The sequence below is a fragment of the Capsella rubella genome, unplaced genomic scaffold (assembly GCF_000375325.1).
Source record: "Capsella rubella cultivar Monte Gargano unplaced genomic scaffold, Caprub1_0 scaffold_6, whole genome shotgun sequence".
NCBI lineage: Eukaryota > Viridiplantae > Streptophyta > Magnoliopsida > Brassicales > Brassicaceae > Capsella > Capsella rubella.
The window spans coordinates 665,839-680,236 of record NW_006238918.1 but is presented as its reverse complement, the minus strand read 5'-3'; the positions used below and the strand labels follow the sequence as shown (position 1 = coordinate 680,236).

Genomic DNA, 14,398 nt, shown 5'->3' with positions numbered 1-14,398 from the left:
ATTTCACTATACAACTACAAACCTGCCTAAACCACTAATAGTTTGTGAGAAATCCTTAACAAAGAAAAAGAATAAACAGTCTAAATTCCCACACTTTTTACGGAAACGGCAACGTTGACTTATGGGGACGCCTTGATAAATAAAAAAGCCAAAGAACGTGAATGTGAATAACAGTAAGTCAGCTAGGTACACAAAAGGTCGTAAACAATAAAAATAAAAACTACCCATCAGTAAAGGGAAGCTAAACTTAATTATGCATGTATTCAACAAGGTTCCCAAGCAAGTTTTTATTTTACTTTAATCAGTTCAACATCAATCACCACCCAAGCGTCAGGAGGAATATTGTCACCATAACCTTCCGCACAATGCCTGTGAGCCAGACAAAGTATTATCATCATTTCATTACGTACAAAAGGTTGCATAAAAACATCGGTAATTAGATAAATCAAAATGATTTGAAAAGAAGGCTTTACCTCAATGCTGGAGGAATTGTGAGCTTTCTTTTGCCACCAACACACATGCCTTCAAAATTTACCATGATTTATCAAAACAACATGATGCACATTCAAACATATATATAGTGAAGAAAAACTAATAAGAAATCAGGTTACCAGTAACGCCAAAATCCAATCCCGGAAGGACATTTCCAACACCTGCATGTAATTAGCAACGAATAGCATATAAGCATCCAAGTAACAGTCACAGACTAGTAAAACCCTTATTTTCGCATCTAATGTTATACCAACCTAGACGAAACTGATAAGGGAATTTTCTTTTTGTAGAATAGAAAATCTTCCCATTTTCCTGCAGCTTTCCAGTATAATGGACTACTACCTGCACTCAGAGAAGATAGAATGAGCTCCAACAAATATTTTGGAAGTTACAACCACACTACATTAACGCACTGTGATAGACCCAATGACAATATTATCTAGTATTCACCACAACTTAATAGTTTGTTTGTTCAGTTCCTATCCCAAATAATTCTTTCATGCGCTTAGGTCTCAGTAAGGCGTTAGTTTGTTTGCTTCCTATCCACCACCAATTCTATAAATACCCATATTCTTCACCAGACTGCCACCTTGTACAATAGACTATATGACATTGTAGTAATCATGTGATGATAAGATATGTCTTGAAAGTTTAGGACATAAATGCGCACATACCATTTTTCCAGGATCAGCTTTCTTGCCGCTTCCCAAGCATATATCGTCAACAACGAGCCCAGCTATATCAGGTGTTTGCTTCTCAACACTACTAGGAATAGCCTTACTCTTTAATGTGGTTGTAACCTGTTCCTCACTTAACTTCCTTTTCTTCTCAACAGATTTACCTGGAGTCTTGGAGCTTTCAGTCCTGCAATAATACCAAAAGAAAAAGCACAGCAATTTAAAAGACAGGAAAAGGTTTGGAAGAACCATGGTACACACTTTTCAATCAACTTACCTGCTTTGTGTAATGGCTGCATCACTGGTAGAGGTATCGGAAATAACTGCAGTTCTTGGTGGGAGAAAAGGAGGTTGATCGTCGTAGCAGCGGCGCATGTGGGTAGTGTGTATTCTCGGTCTATAAAGCACTCGAACAGCTATTTTGCGTCCTCCCATGTCGCTCCCATCAAGTTCAGGCGCCTTATCAGCAATGTCTTTACCACATATATTAGCCAGTGCATGGCTGTAAAAATCAAGAAAAGACAGGTCATTAGATAGAGTGACTGATAGCTTAAGAATTAGGAAAAATGGGAGGAAGAAGACACGACAAACCCTTGGCTAAAAAGGAGTTCCTTGATCGTTCCGTATGAAGAGAACAGCTTACACAAAGCGCTCTGGATATCAATCTCACTAAGGGAAGTGTCATATCCTTCAACTTTTACCACAACGTTACTGCAATAAGTAACAGGATTTTTCACGAGATGATATATATTATCAATTCACATGCATATTAAAAGCTTCAAACGAAAATTAATTAAAAAGGCAGTGTTTTTACTCGTTTGGATTTTCAGAAAACGGAAAAGGCTTAACAGAGACAATCCATCCTCCCAAATCACTTCCATTAAGCTGCAAGGCCTTAGGGACTACGTCTTTCCCCACAAGATATATATGAGCTCGACTGCATGCATTTAGCAACAAAAACAACAACAAGTGTTTTCTTTAGCTAAACATCAATGAGCTCCGCTGGAAAGTAATAATGGAGGAAGAAGAAGCCACAAAACCTGTTGAGAACATAAACATCCGTGATCTCTCCACATGAAGTGAAATGTTTTCTCAGCGCCCTCTCGACATCTTCATGAGGAGTCAGCCTAGTGTCAAATCCCCTAACAGTAACCCTCCCAATGTCACTGTCATTATTTGATAATATTATATCATCTTTCTTTTACATATACCCAAAAAAAGAGACAAATATCGATTCAATTTACCTGACTTTTGGCAACAATGTATGCAGCCCCTAAAAGTACAAAAAAATCTCTAATCAGAAACCCTACAAACTTGAAGTATATTTGATGCATATATACTTGTGAAGAAACCACAAATTGAGAAACAAAGGGTTCTAGACTGAATAATAATAAGAAGATTACCTCGTCGGCGGAGTCGTCCATGGGTGTAGGTAGAGCGGTTGAGACGAGCGAGAGGCGACAACCCTTGACAATTTTAGGGTTAAAATTAGGTCTGAAGAGGGTATTTTATAGTTGTTATTTTTTTTTTTTTTTTTTTTTTTTTGCCTTTTCTAGTCATTATTGGATTGGGCTATCATTTCGTATATATTTTCACAACAAACGATTGGGCCTTAGACTTAGTTCTGTCCTGGACCAAGCCCAAAGCTTCCGAACCGTTGGGGGGGGGGGAATTGACTTGAACCATTATTACCCTTTTCATGTTTTCGTGTTTAGAATTTCTCTGTGTTTCCAATTAAAAAATCATATAGGTTTCGTGAAGCTCTCTGTTCCCACTGTTAATGTTATTTGTTCTCCTACTTGTGTGAATGAATAAAGGTAGAAGAAACTCCGAGTGGTTTCCCTTTCAAAATGGAAGACAGCCATCGTGTGGCATTGCCTAGAGAATATGGAGAGAGTGTTCTAGTTGAAGTGCACATGACCAATCTTGACCAAGAAGATAATGAGGATGCAGCTTGAAAACTATAAACATCAATATAACACGATCCAGCGTTAATGTTTTGAGGTTAGCTACTGACATTGGTGGTAGTTAAGGGATCAAACTGCTGAATGGAATCTGCAAAAGCTATCAGGAACCTATGACATGAAATCATAATTTAATAGTCTTCTTTAGTCAAGGAGATTTTTCCTGCTTAATTATGAATTACCAATGACTGGTGTGCTTCAGTTTCAATGTCACAGGTCAATTTCAATGACTGGTACTGTCAATTACGTTATGAGCTTTTGAGCTGTGGTAGCAAGAAAATATGCAGTAGTTTTGAGCAGAAGGGGTGGATAATTGCAAGAGTTCACAAGGAAAAATATCAACGTGGTTGAAGAGAAAGGCATACCGAGCTTTAAAACTGCAATGAAAACAGATATTTTCATTGCAGGATCAACTGTCTGTGCTTAATGGATAGGTAAAGAAAAATAGATCTGCTGATTCTTTGACATCACTATTTGCATGAGCACTCTTCCTTTAGCTATATGTTGGAAGATGCATTTTATAATAAAAGTAATCATATATATATATATATAGCATGCTCACTTTAGATTGTTTGCTATTAATGCAAATTATATATACTGTTCAGAATTGTTTTGTAAAAACATGTTCAACGTTTGCTGCCTCAAATTTGGATACTTATTATGATGTCACTCTCCGCAGATCAATACATGGATCACCACCAGCTGGTTGAAGTTGGGTGATGGAGAACCAGCGAGGGTACTTTGATCGAGCAAAACCTGTGATTGTCTGACTGAAACTGCTTATTTTCTATCTAAAAGTACAGAGCAAACAATGGCTAACATGTTGTGATGAGGAGTTGACTTTTGTTGCCGGGATTTCCAGTCACTTAATACTCCAACACTGACCCAACAGAGTTCGGTTTGACAGATACGGTTGATGCCTCTTAGCAGCATAAACACCGGGAAAGGAACTGCCATCTTGGCACAACATTTACAAGAACAAGTAGCTAAAAGTAATCAGTCCAAAATCAAGAACCTCAATGCCACCACGATCATACATAGTTTAAGAGGTTCGGTTCATGACGGAAGATGAAAATCACATCTCCTACTGTTGAAAATCGTACAGTTCTCACTGCCACTGGTAAAAGAAAGTTGATATTGAATCTTGTCAGAGACATTTTATCCTCCCACATCACTTCCATTAAGTTGCAAGGCCTTTATCGACTGCGCCTTCTCCCAGAAAATATATATAAGCAAATCTGCATGTAGTAACAAGTGTTTAATTTCTTTAGTTCATTCTTTAGTTAATCATTTAACTTCAAAAAATGAAGCATGAAAAAGCGACAAAACCTATTGAAAACATAAACATCTGTGATCTCTCGACCACATGAAGTGAAATGTTTTCTAAACGCCCTCTCGACATCATCACGAGGAGTCAGCCATGTGTCATATCCCGAAACAGTAACCCTCCCAATGTCACTGCAATTATTACACAAGAACTTATTACATATGCATCTTTCTTTTACATGAACCAAAAAGAAAAAAAAAAAAAAAGATTTTAAAAAACGAAGACAAATATCGATTCAATTTACTTGACTTTTGGCAACAATTTATGCAGTCCCTAAAAGTACAAAAGATCTAATCAGAAATCTACAAACTTGAAGTATATTTGATGCATATATACTTGTGAAGAAACCACAAATTGAGAAACAAAGGGTTAGGGCATGGGCATTGCAAGGACCCATTTTTTTGTCCCTTTATTTTTTTATCAATTTTTTTTGGTTGGGACAAATGTTGGCATTGCAAACACGAGCATTGGTGTTTCTCACCGTTCCTTACTCTTCTTCATCTTCTTCTTTCTCATTTCGCATTCTTCTTCATCTTCTTCTTCGAGGTTTTTTACGGTGACGGTTCTTATACCGTCGGAGATTTCGCCACCGAGACACTCACAATCAGCTCAACTTCGGTCCAAAACGTTGCCGTTGGATGCGTACACAGCAACGAATGGTTGTTCGTCGGCGCAGCCGGTTTGCTAGCTCTTCCGTCGCAGCTCAACACGACGTCGTTCTCGTACTGCCTCGTTGACCGTGACTCAGACTCAGCTTCAACGGTTGAGTTCGGGACTTCTCTCCCTCCTGACGCCGTCGTGGCTCCGTTGCTACGTAATCCCTTCAATAAAGCATAACCAATGATAATAGGACACGTGGAAGGAAGGACGAGCTAACGACGACCCGTTTGAAGGAACGTTTCTTCTCTTAAAATGCATTTGTGATTTAAATTTAAATCGAATTTAGTCAGGGACGAAGAGAAGAAGCGCCGATGCCCCTGGCCTTATAGACTGAATAATAAGAAGATTACCTCTTCGGCGGGTTTCTCCATGGGTGTAGAGAGGTTGAGACAAGCGAGTGGACAACCCTCGATAGTTTTAGGTATTAAGTTAGAAAAGTACTTATTATATACAACTTATGTTTTAGCCAATCAGAATTTGACAATTAGTAACATTTGAATTCTAAGAGATTCGTGTATTGAATTTTGAATTATTTGAATAATATAATTGTTGAATAAAGCTGCTGCTTGATCCGTAATAGTAACTAGTAAAAGTCAAGATAACTAACAATTAGCTAGGTAGGTACACAAAATGTCCCAAACAATAAAGCAAGAAAACTCCCCATCAGTACAGGGGAGCTAGAATATACCTAAACAAACTTAAAATTATGAATGTATTCAATCTTGCCAAGGTTTCCAAGCAAGTTTTTATTTTACTTTAATGAGTTCAACATCATACACCAGCCAAGCGTTAGGAGGAATAAAGTCCAAATAACCTTCCGCACCATGCCTGTGAGCCACACAAAATATTATCATCATCTCGTTAAATAAGGTTGATCACAAATAAAGATAAATCAAATGATTTGCAAAGGAGGCTTTTACCCCATTGCTGGAGGACCTGTAATCTTTCTTCTGCCACCAACACACATGCCTTCACAAAAATAGATCAAAAACAACATGATGCACAATATTCCAACATATATATACTGAAGAAAACTAAGTAAGAAATTAGGTTACCAATAACCCCAATATCCAATCCCGGAATGACACCTCCAACACCTGCATGTAATTAGCAACACATAACCATCCAAGTAACAGTCACAGACTAGTATGTTAATTATAAAGCTTAGCTCCCTCTTAACCCTAGTCTCTCTTAGAGATTAAGGTTAATTCTTGGGGCACTTTCTTATTAGCATAGATACCTATATTTATATAGGCCAAGATTACAACTTAAGCAAACCCTAAACGTTAAAAAGAAACAACCAAACCTAATGTTAAAAGTAAAACTAACAAACTTAATATTATTAATAAACCTACTAAACCAAAGCACCAAACTCTTGTTACATAAGATCCTAACCATAGTCGCATCTCGTTATATATAATACCAACCTAGACGAAACTGATGAGGGAATTTTCCATGAGTGGAATATAACATGCTCCCATTTTCCTGAAGCTTTGCAGTATAATGGACAGTAACCTGCACTCAGAGACGATAGAATGAGCTATAACAAATATTCGGAGGTTACACACAAACTACATTAACGCACTGTGATAGAGGTCAATCACACAAAGACAGATATTATCTAGTATTCTCCACAACTTAATAGTTTTGGTGCTCTTAAGCATCTTATTAGACATTTTGTTTGTTCAGTTCCTATCCAAAATGATTCTTTGATGCGCTTAGGTCTCAATAAGGCATTAGTTTGTTTGCTTCCTATCCACCACCAATTATATAAATACCCACATTCTTCACCACACTGCCACATTTTTCAATCATCTATATGACATTGTAGTAATCATGTGGCATATAAATATGACATTGTAGTAATCACGTGATGATATCATATGTCTTGAAATTTTAGGACATAAATGCGCACATACCATTTTTCTAGGATGAGCTTTCTTGCCGTTTCCCAAGCATATATCATCAACAACGAGCCCAGCTAGATCAGGTGTTTGCTTCTCAACACTACTAGGAATAGCTTTGCTCTTTAATGTGGTTGTAGCCTGTTCCTCACTTAGCTTCCTTTTCTTCTCAACAGGGATATCTGGAGTCTTGTAGCTTTCACTCCTGCAATAATACGAAAAGAAAAGGCACAGACATTTAAAAGACAGGAGAAGAACCATGGTACACACTTGTGAAAAAAATCAATCAATTTACCTGCTTTGTGTAATGGCTGCATCACTGGTAGAGGTACCGGAAATAAGTGCAGTTCTTGGTGGGAGAAAAGGAGGTTGATCGTCGTAGCAGCGGCGCATGTGTGTAGTGTGTATTCTCGGTCTATAAAGCACTCGAACAGCTATTTTGCGTCCTCCCATGTCGCTCCCATCAAGTTCAGGCGCCTTATCAGCAATGTCTTTACCACATATATTAGCCAGTGCATGGCTGTAAAAATCAAGAAAAGACAGGTCATTAGATAGAGTGACTGATAGCTTAAGAATTAGGAAAAATGGGAGGAAGAAGACACGACAAACCCTTGGCTAAAAAGGAGTTCCTTGATCGTTCCGTATGAAGAGAACAGCTTACACAAAGCGCTCTGGATATCAATCTCACTAAGGGAAGTGTCATATCCTTCAACTTTTACCACAACGTTACTGCAATAAGTAACAGGATTTTTCACGAGATGATATATATTATCAATTCACATGCATATTAAAAGCTTCAAACGAAAATTAATTAAAAAGGCAGTGTTTTTACTCGTTTGCATTTTCAGAAAACGGAAAAGGCTTAACAGAGACATTCCATCCTCCCACATCACTTCCATTAAGCTGCAAGGCCTTAGGGACTACGCCTTTCCCCACAAGATATATATGAGCTCGACTGCATGCATTTTGAAACAAAAACAACAACAACAACAAGTGTTTTCTTTAGCTAATCATTTAGCTTGAGCTCCGCTGGAAAGAAATGGAGGAAGAAGAAGCCACAAAACCTATTGAGAACATAAACATCCGTGATCTCTCCACATGAATTGAAATGCTTTCTCAGCGCACTCTCGACATCTTCATGAGGTGTCAGCCTAGTGTCATATCCCGTAACAGTAACCCTCCCAATGTCACTGTAATTATTTGATAATAACGTATGTATCATCGTACGTGACAAGAACATACACATCTTTCTCTTACATATACCAAAAAAGAAAAGACAAAATATCGATTCAATTTTACCTGACTTTTGGTAACAGTTTCAGTCCCTAAAAGTACAAAAGCTTTAATCAGAAAATCTACTAACTTGAAGTATACTTCATGCATATATATACTTATGAAGAAACCACCAATTGAGAAACAAAGGGTTATAGACTGAATTATAAGAAAAGCCATAAGAAGATTACCTCGTCGACGGATTCGTCCATGGGTGCAGAGGTCGAGACGAGGGAGAGGCGATAACTCTTTGCTGTTTCTAGGGTTTAAGTTAAAAAGAATATACTTTTAGCCCTAGCAGTGAATCCTTTTTGGTACCTCTTTTGTTTTAGCCAATAAGAATATGACTTTTTTATAAAACTAAACAAAATAAAAATAGCTAGTATTATTCATAGAAAAAAGGTTAATAATACTGTGTACCATTAAATTTTTATTTTACAAAAAAAAAGATTCATTACACTTTAAATTTTATCCGTTTTTGTTTATTCAAGAAGAGTAGTAGAATATAAGGATTTTACAATTAAATGAGTTAATTTGGATCAATAGAGAAAAATCATAATTTATATTTTACATTCAGATAAGATTATAGTAATAAAGCTGGAAAGTGTTTGATTTTTCTTTGACGAAACTGTTTCTTTCGATATAGAAGTGAATACGCAAAGAAAGAAAAGGTAAAAAAAGATACAAAGATCACTTAGTAAGTGTGAAGAAGGTTCCTTTTTGTGGGATGTTCAGATGAGAACTGCTTATCTAACCAATGTCATAAATTCTTAGAACAATGTTATAAAATGGAATCTCCCATCTCATTGTGATTCCTGATAAATGCAATTTTTTTTTAAAGGATAACAAGGCCGCCAAACAAAGCTTTCCCGGGTTCTCGACCTGCAAGGGATGAAGCAAATGAGATGTGCTTATCAGGAATCAAAAATATGAAGATACGATAATCGAAAAACAGAACTGCATTTGTTTGCAGCATTACACAATGCAAAAATGGATTAAATGTTATAAAGGATGAGCAGAAAAGCTAATGAACTCCAAAGAATAATGACTTGAACTAGTTTTACTTTGTTCTTACTGTATTTTTCTAATTGCTACAGTAGCACACATGCATAACTGTGACTACCTTAATCTTATAGCTAAACAAGACAAACTAGTATCAAGATGTCATCTTTATCGATCAAGATCGGCAAGAAAGAGGTAGCTAAAACCAGTTTAGGAATCAATGGAAAATCAGATGCACATATCTCTGTTAACTTTAGAATTTAAATAATGCAGTAGTAAAGTAAGAGTGACTACATTGTATTCTTGAGCTAGATTAAAGAACCAAAAGCTAAAGTTGATTCCCGTACGCTTACCTTAAGACATAATCAGATCCAAATCAATGAAGCAATTTCTGACTTACCAAAATCAAATTAGCCAAATTAATCAGACTTAGCAGAATCCATATCCTTCCTAGCAGCTCTTGCATTGTCATATTCAAACTTCAACACATCAGGGATATGTGAAGTATCCTTAACGTAGAGCCATCTCCCCAATACACTCTCCTCAATCACCGGAAAAAATGGATACAACACAGAATTCACAAACCAGAACCAACTCGCACCAACAACAGCCCCAAGCGTCGCCCCGGCGAATACCTGAGCCACCGTGTGGTAACCTAAATAAACCCTAGAATACATCGTAACAACAGCTAGAGACCAATGGAGAAGATTCATAATCCATCTGCTTCTTAACCCAAACCAGAACCCAATTCCTTTACATCCCATCAAACTGAAATACGTAGCAAAGAAGAACATGAACTGCGAGTGGCTTGATGGCCATCCATGTGAATCGCAAGCTTCGAGCAAGGTACATGTCTCGGGACGAGCTTGTTCTACCGATGTCTTAATAAACTCGTTGATGAATTGCGAGATCACGAGACCTATACCGAAGAAGATCCCTTGAAGCTCACGCCGGAATAGGAAATGAGAAACGAATCCGCCGAGGCTGATGAATACAGGGACGAGAGAGATCCAGGCGAGGAAATGTCCGAGCTGATCTCCGGGACGATACCGGACGTGTGTGAGAGTTACGGCCTTAAGCTGCTGAGGTATGAGATCCATCGGCGATAGATCCAAAGAAATACTATTTGTTGTTAATCGAGAGAATTTGGCTTTGATTTCAGACTTGGTCTTCGTCTTCTTTCCTTTTTAATTTTCTCGAGAAAATGAACCGAGAAAGTGACGGGAAAGTGGGTGAGAGAAGAACAGAACAGACGGTGAAATGAAATCATCATGTTCACTTGTGTTCGGGGAAGAAAAGAATCATGTGGATGCGTGACACGTGTAACTGGTAAAGGAGTGATATTCACATGCATCACATTAGATTTACGGTTTACGCAAGCGACAAATCATAAATCGCCACGTCATGTAAATAGCTTACCACGTTGACAAACGTCAAACATTTCGTGAAACCACGATCGTTGATCCATTATAGAGCTTTTGATATCGATGGTAAAGTTAAATGGCTATTCATTATATACTTGAAAATATTAGGGACTAATGTGAAATTAGAAAACAAATACGAGTCGGCGAAATTTTTAGTCGGGCGGGGCAGGCGCGAGGGAACGGATCCAAATTATCCAATTCTCGTTTTCGGCGAAATTAGTAAATCGAAAAAATTGCTCCGGTGAAATTGCTGAATCAGACCATACTGTCGAAGACATTAGCAGTGCTCTAGCTTCTCCAATGGCAGATGATGGCTCCGCGTCTAATCGAAGAGACCCAATAAAATCTTCAGGTGATTTTCGTTCTGGGTTTTACCGTATTGATTTGGCGCCTGAGTGTAGTAGTGAATTAGTGTTAGTGATGAAAGAGTGTTTCTTGTTTTCTTCCCGAGAAAATTAGGTTAGGTGGGTGATTAGGGTAACAAGAGATTTAGATACTTTCATGGTTTCTTCTCATGTATATTGGATTAGTTTAGGGCCGTAGAGCTTTTTCACTCATCTATATAACGTTGCAGAACGATTGGACTTTTCAATCGGTGACATGGATTTGATTGTATTTCTGGATATGGCGGTATGTAGTTGGGAATGTTGCGGGACAAAGAAGACGGCAACAAGCTGTTACAGTTGCCAAGGAAAGAAGGGAATTACTGGTTAAGGCAAAGCGGCTTTGTAGGGTGGGTACTAATGGCGATGTTGAGGATGCTTGTGTCGAGAATGAGATGCTGATTGATGAAGAGCAGCCAATATTAGAGGCTCAAGCCAATAAAGCCGTGGAAGAGCTCAAGTCTGCTGTTCAATATCAGTATGTGAATCTGTCAACTTGTTAAAACCATGACGCATAGGGATTGATCTAGTTTTTCATTCTCTGCTTTCTTCATTGTATTGTGTATTGTTTGTTAATTCTGTCTGATATTTACTTATCATCATCTTTCTCAATTTTCAGGGGAAAAGGTGCAATGCAGAAGAGGGTGACTGCTCTTCGGGAACTCAGGCGTTTATTGTCAAAATCAGAGTTCCCTCCTGTTAAAGCTGCCCTCAGCGCTGGTGCAATACCTTTGCTTGTGCAGTGTCTCTCATTTGGCTCTCCGGACGAACAGGTTTCTTACATTAGCCTTATATATGCTTCAATGCTACTCCTTTTGTTATAGCATTTTGTTGCCCAGCCCTTAACCGTAGTATTTGGATATTGTAAGAGTATTTCAAGTAACTCATTTGTACTGAAATAAGACCAATTAATTGGTGTTTGTGATCTTTCGAATGTCTAACTGCAGTTACTTGAGTCAGCTTGGTGTCTCACAAACATTGCTGCTGGAGAACCTGAAGAAACCAAAGCTCTATTACCTGCGCTGCCGTTGCTTATTGCTCACCTTGGAGGTTTGTACTGGCCAACCAAGTCTGTTATTACTTTATCATCTTTGTTGGATCAGATTTTCATATGCTTCCAAGTTCTTCTATTCAGAAAAGAGCTCTGCACCGGTGGCTGAGCAGTGTGCATGGGCAATTGGTAATTGTGCGGGTGAAGGAGAAGATTTAAGAAATGTTCTTTTGTCTCAAGGGGCTTTGACACCTCTAGCACGCATGCTTTCTCCTGACAAGGGTTCAACAGTAAGGACAGCTGCTTGGGCATTGTCAAATCTGATTAAGGTGTGGAAAAAATCGCTGCCCATTTGATCACACTGGTTATAATTTACAAGCCTTTTTACTCACTACTTTCACCATGCCTAAATATAGGGACCCGAGCCAAAGGCAGCAGCACAACTTGTTAGAGTCGATGGGATACTTGATGCAATTCTTCGACACTTGAAGAAAACGTGAGTGAATTTACATCTATATTAATTCCAACGACTTCTTAGTGTGTTGTAGATATTCTATTGTTCAGTTTTGGTGGATAATTTGATCAAAATAGTATTGATTGTTGGATTCAGGGATGAAGTAACTGCCAAGGAAATTGCATGGATCATTGTTTACCTATCTGCCCTTTCAGATATCGCTACAAGTATGCTCTTGAAGGGAGGCATTCTCCAACTACTTCTTGAAAGATTAGCAACCTCAAACAGTCTACAACTTCTTATTCCGGTACTTCCCGAAGAGACCTTACTGTCCAAAAGGAACACGGTCCTAGTTCATATATTAACAGTCTACAACTTCTTACCACAGATTATGACATTTCAAGTCATTGCTTCTAGGTCCCATTGATCTAATTTATTTTAATATGAGCATGATAGTTATTTTTCAAAAGCTGCATTCTTGATTATCTCTAAACAAAAATTTTGAATCCAGGTTCTAAGAAGTGTAGGCAACTTTGTCGCTGTTGATCCCAAAGCAATATTAACCATTTTTATCCGTGAACAGAACACTGAAGGCTAGTATCTGTTATCTTTTCCGGGTTAAACACTGTTACCTTAATCAGATATACTTTTCAAGATACTGATATTGCAAATTAAATTTTCAGAAAGTATCGTTGGTGTGCTTGCAAAGTGCTTACGAAGCGAGCACCGTGTTTTAAAGAAGGTCAGTATTTGATTCATACCCACTTGGGTTCTTACTATTATATGAAGCTTTCATCATTAAACTCTATTCTGTAGGAAGCTGCATGGGTGCTATCTAATATAGCCGCGGGACCTATTGAACACAAGAGAATGATACATTCTACTGAAGTAATGTCATTGTTGCTAAGGCTTCTTTCCACGTCACCCTTTGATATAAGGAAAGAAATTGCCTATGTCTTGGGAAATCTTTGTGTAGAATCTGCAGAAGGAGACACAAAACCAAGGATAATTCAAGAGCACTTAGTCTCCATTGTCAGTGGTGGTTGCCTCCCAGGTTTTATTGAGCTGGTCAGATCTCCTGATATCGAAGCTGCTAGGCTTGGTCTTCAGTTCATTGAGCTGGTAAGCAACTAACTGTATGGTCTTTAAAGCTCAATGAGACCTGAGTTTACTTCTACTGTATGGTGATGTCCCATGGTCAATTCTGGATCCAGATACTATCGTAATAGGTTTTAATTTGTGGGTGGTTAGGTTTTAAGAGGAATGCCAAATGGGGAAGGTCCCAAGCTTGTAGAAGGAGAAGACGGCATTGATGCAATGGAAAGGTTCCAGTTCCATGAAAACGAAGAGCTGAGAGTCATGGCGAACAGTCTTGTGGATAAATACTTTGGTGAAGATTATGGAATCGATGAATGAAATCGGCTCAGGTTTTTAGGGTGAGAATACGAAGAAACTAAGATGGTGGAATCAAAGTAAACCAGTTATCGTAGCTTTTACTTGTAAGGAAAGAGAGTGAGAGAGAGAGGGAGAAAGAAAGAGTAGACAAGATGTCCAAGACATCTCTAGTTTTGTTTCCTCCTTGGGTTTGTTGTTGTAAAATGTAAATTGTTGTAAAACAGTTTTGTCTCGGCGTTCGGGATTTTTTTGCATGTCTTATGCACTTACACAACTTAGAAGCAGGCCCAGCAGGCCCATTAGTGGTAGAGAAACAGAAAATTTATAACCTTTTTATTACGAGCCTAGAAGGTGTTAACTCCCGTTTTCATTTATTTATTTATTTATTTTGGTCGTCTCCGTCTTGTCACTTCAATAGCATCATATATTGTCATGGATTTGCAAAATCTAATT

At 38.1% G+C, this 14,398-nt stretch overlaps 4 protein-coding genes across 5 annotated transcripts; 1 reads left to right on the top strand and 3 right to left on the bottom strand.

Annotated features, from left to right (window-relative positions):
- Window positions 1-119: 119 nt before the first annotated feature.
- LOC17883829 (FK506-binding protein 4) lies at window positions 120-2,641 on the bottom strand. The gene is made up of 11 exons (XM_023781251.1): window positions 2,573-2,641; window positions 2,414-2,442; window positions 2,210-2,335; window positions 1,984-2,106; window positions 1,761-1,880; window positions 1,447-1,671; window positions 1,167-1,356; window positions 747-834; window positions 612-653; window positions 474-522; window positions 120-369 (listed from the first exon to the last, which is right to left on the bottom strand). The coding sequence occupies exons 1-11, from the start codon at window positions 2,591-2,593 to the stop codon at window positions 288-290; spliced, it is 1,095 nt and encodes a 364-aa protein (XP_023637019.1). The 5' UTR covers window positions 2,594-2,641; the 3' UTR covers window positions 120-287.
- A 3,059-nt stretch (window positions 2,642-5,700) lies between these two features.
- On the bottom strand, window positions 5,701-8,547 carry LOC17882352. The gene is made up of 11 exons (XM_006289494.2): window positions 8,488-8,547; window positions 8,324-8,349; window positions 8,089-8,214; window positions 7,857-7,979; window positions 7,634-7,753; window positions 7,320-7,544; window positions 7,040-7,229; window positions 6,548-6,635; window positions 6,176-6,217; window positions 6,041-6,089; window positions 5,701-5,948 (listed from the first exon to the last, which is right to left on the bottom strand). Exons 1-11 carry the CDS (start codon window positions 8,506-8,508, stop codon window positions 5,867-5,869), a joined length of 1,092 nt encoding a protein of 363 aa, XP_006289556.2. The 5' UTR covers window positions 8,509-8,547; the 3' UTR covers window positions 5,701-5,866.
- A 335-nt stretch (window positions 8,548-8,882) lies between these two features.
- Window positions 8,883-10,553, bottom strand: LOC17882081 (lipid phosphate phosphatase gamma). Of its 2 annotated transcripts, none has more exons than XR_002833263.1 (2): window positions 9,652-10,553; window positions 8,883-9,178 (listed from the first exon to the last, which is right to left on the bottom strand). XR_002833263.1 is itself a non-coding variant. In XM_006288543.2 (2 exons), the coding sequence occupies exon 1, from the start codon at window positions 10,396-10,398 to the stop codon at window positions 9,718-9,720; it is 681 nt and encodes a 226-aa protein (XP_006288605.1). In that variant the 5' UTR covers window positions 10,399-10,553; the 3' UTR covers window positions 8,883-9,178; window positions 9,699-9,717. The 2 variants fall into 2 exon arrangements, 1 of the variants encoding a protein (XP_006288605.1); XM_006288543.2 differs by having other exon boundaries at window positions 9,699-10,553.
- A 305-nt stretch (window positions 10,554-10,858) lies between these two features.
- Window positions 10,859-14,266, top strand: LOC17881994 (importin subunit alpha-9). The gene is made up of 11 exons (XM_006289308.2): window positions 10,859-11,074; window positions 11,361-11,583; window positions 11,725-11,878; window positions 12,053-12,155; window positions 12,241-12,425; window positions 12,513-12,592; window positions 12,707-12,857; window positions 13,062-13,143; window positions 13,234-13,292; window positions 13,367-13,672; window positions 13,802-14,266. Exons 1-11 carry the CDS (start codon window positions 11,023-11,025, stop codon window positions 13,964-13,966), a joined length of 1,560 nt encoding a protein of 519 aa, XP_006289370.1. The 5' UTR covers window positions 10,859-11,022; the 3' UTR covers window positions 13,967-14,266.
- The last annotated feature ends 132 nt before the right edge of the window (window positions 14,267-14,398 follow it).

Bases quoted from the DNA above. Each gene is read 5' to 3' on its own strand.
- LOC17883829 (XM_023781251.1), bottom strand. From the start codon at position 2,593: ATGGACGACTCCGCCGACGAG. The intron at 1,672-1,760 runs GTTTGTCGTGTC...TGATTTTTACAG, and splicing joins GAACTCCTTTTTAGCCAAGG to CCATGCACTGGCTAATATAT. The intron at 835-1,166 runs GTATGTGCGCAT...CTCTGAGTGCAG, and splicing joins AAGCTGATCCTGGAAAAATG to GTAGTAGTCCATTATACTGG.
- LOC17882352 (XM_006289494.2), bottom strand. From the start codon at position 8,508: ATGGACGAATCCGTCGACGAG. The intron at 7,980-8,088 runs GTTTTGTGGCTT...AAATGCATGCAG, and splicing joins GATGTTTATGTTCTCAATAG to TCGAGCTCATATATATCTTG. The intron at 6,218-6,547 runs GTTGGTATTATA...AATTACATGCAG, and splicing joins CCCTCATCAGTTTCGTCTAG to GTGTTGGAGGTGTCATTCCG.
- LOC17882081 (XM_006288543.2), bottom strand. From the start codon at position 10,398: ATGGATCTCATACCTCAGCAGCTTAAGGCCGTAACTCTCACACACGTC.
- LOC17881994 (XM_006289308.2), top strand. From the start codon at position 11,023: ATGGCAGATGATGGCTCCGCGTCTAATCGAAGAGACCCAATAAAATCT. The intron at 12,156-12,240 runs GTTTGTACTGGC...TCTTCTATTCAG, and splicing joins GCTTATTGCTCACCTTGGAG to AAAAGAGCTCTGCACCGGTG. The intron at 13,144-13,233 runs GCTAGTATCTGT...TTAAATTTTCAG, and splicing joins CCGTGAACAGAACACTGAAG to AAAGTATCGTTGGTGTGCTT.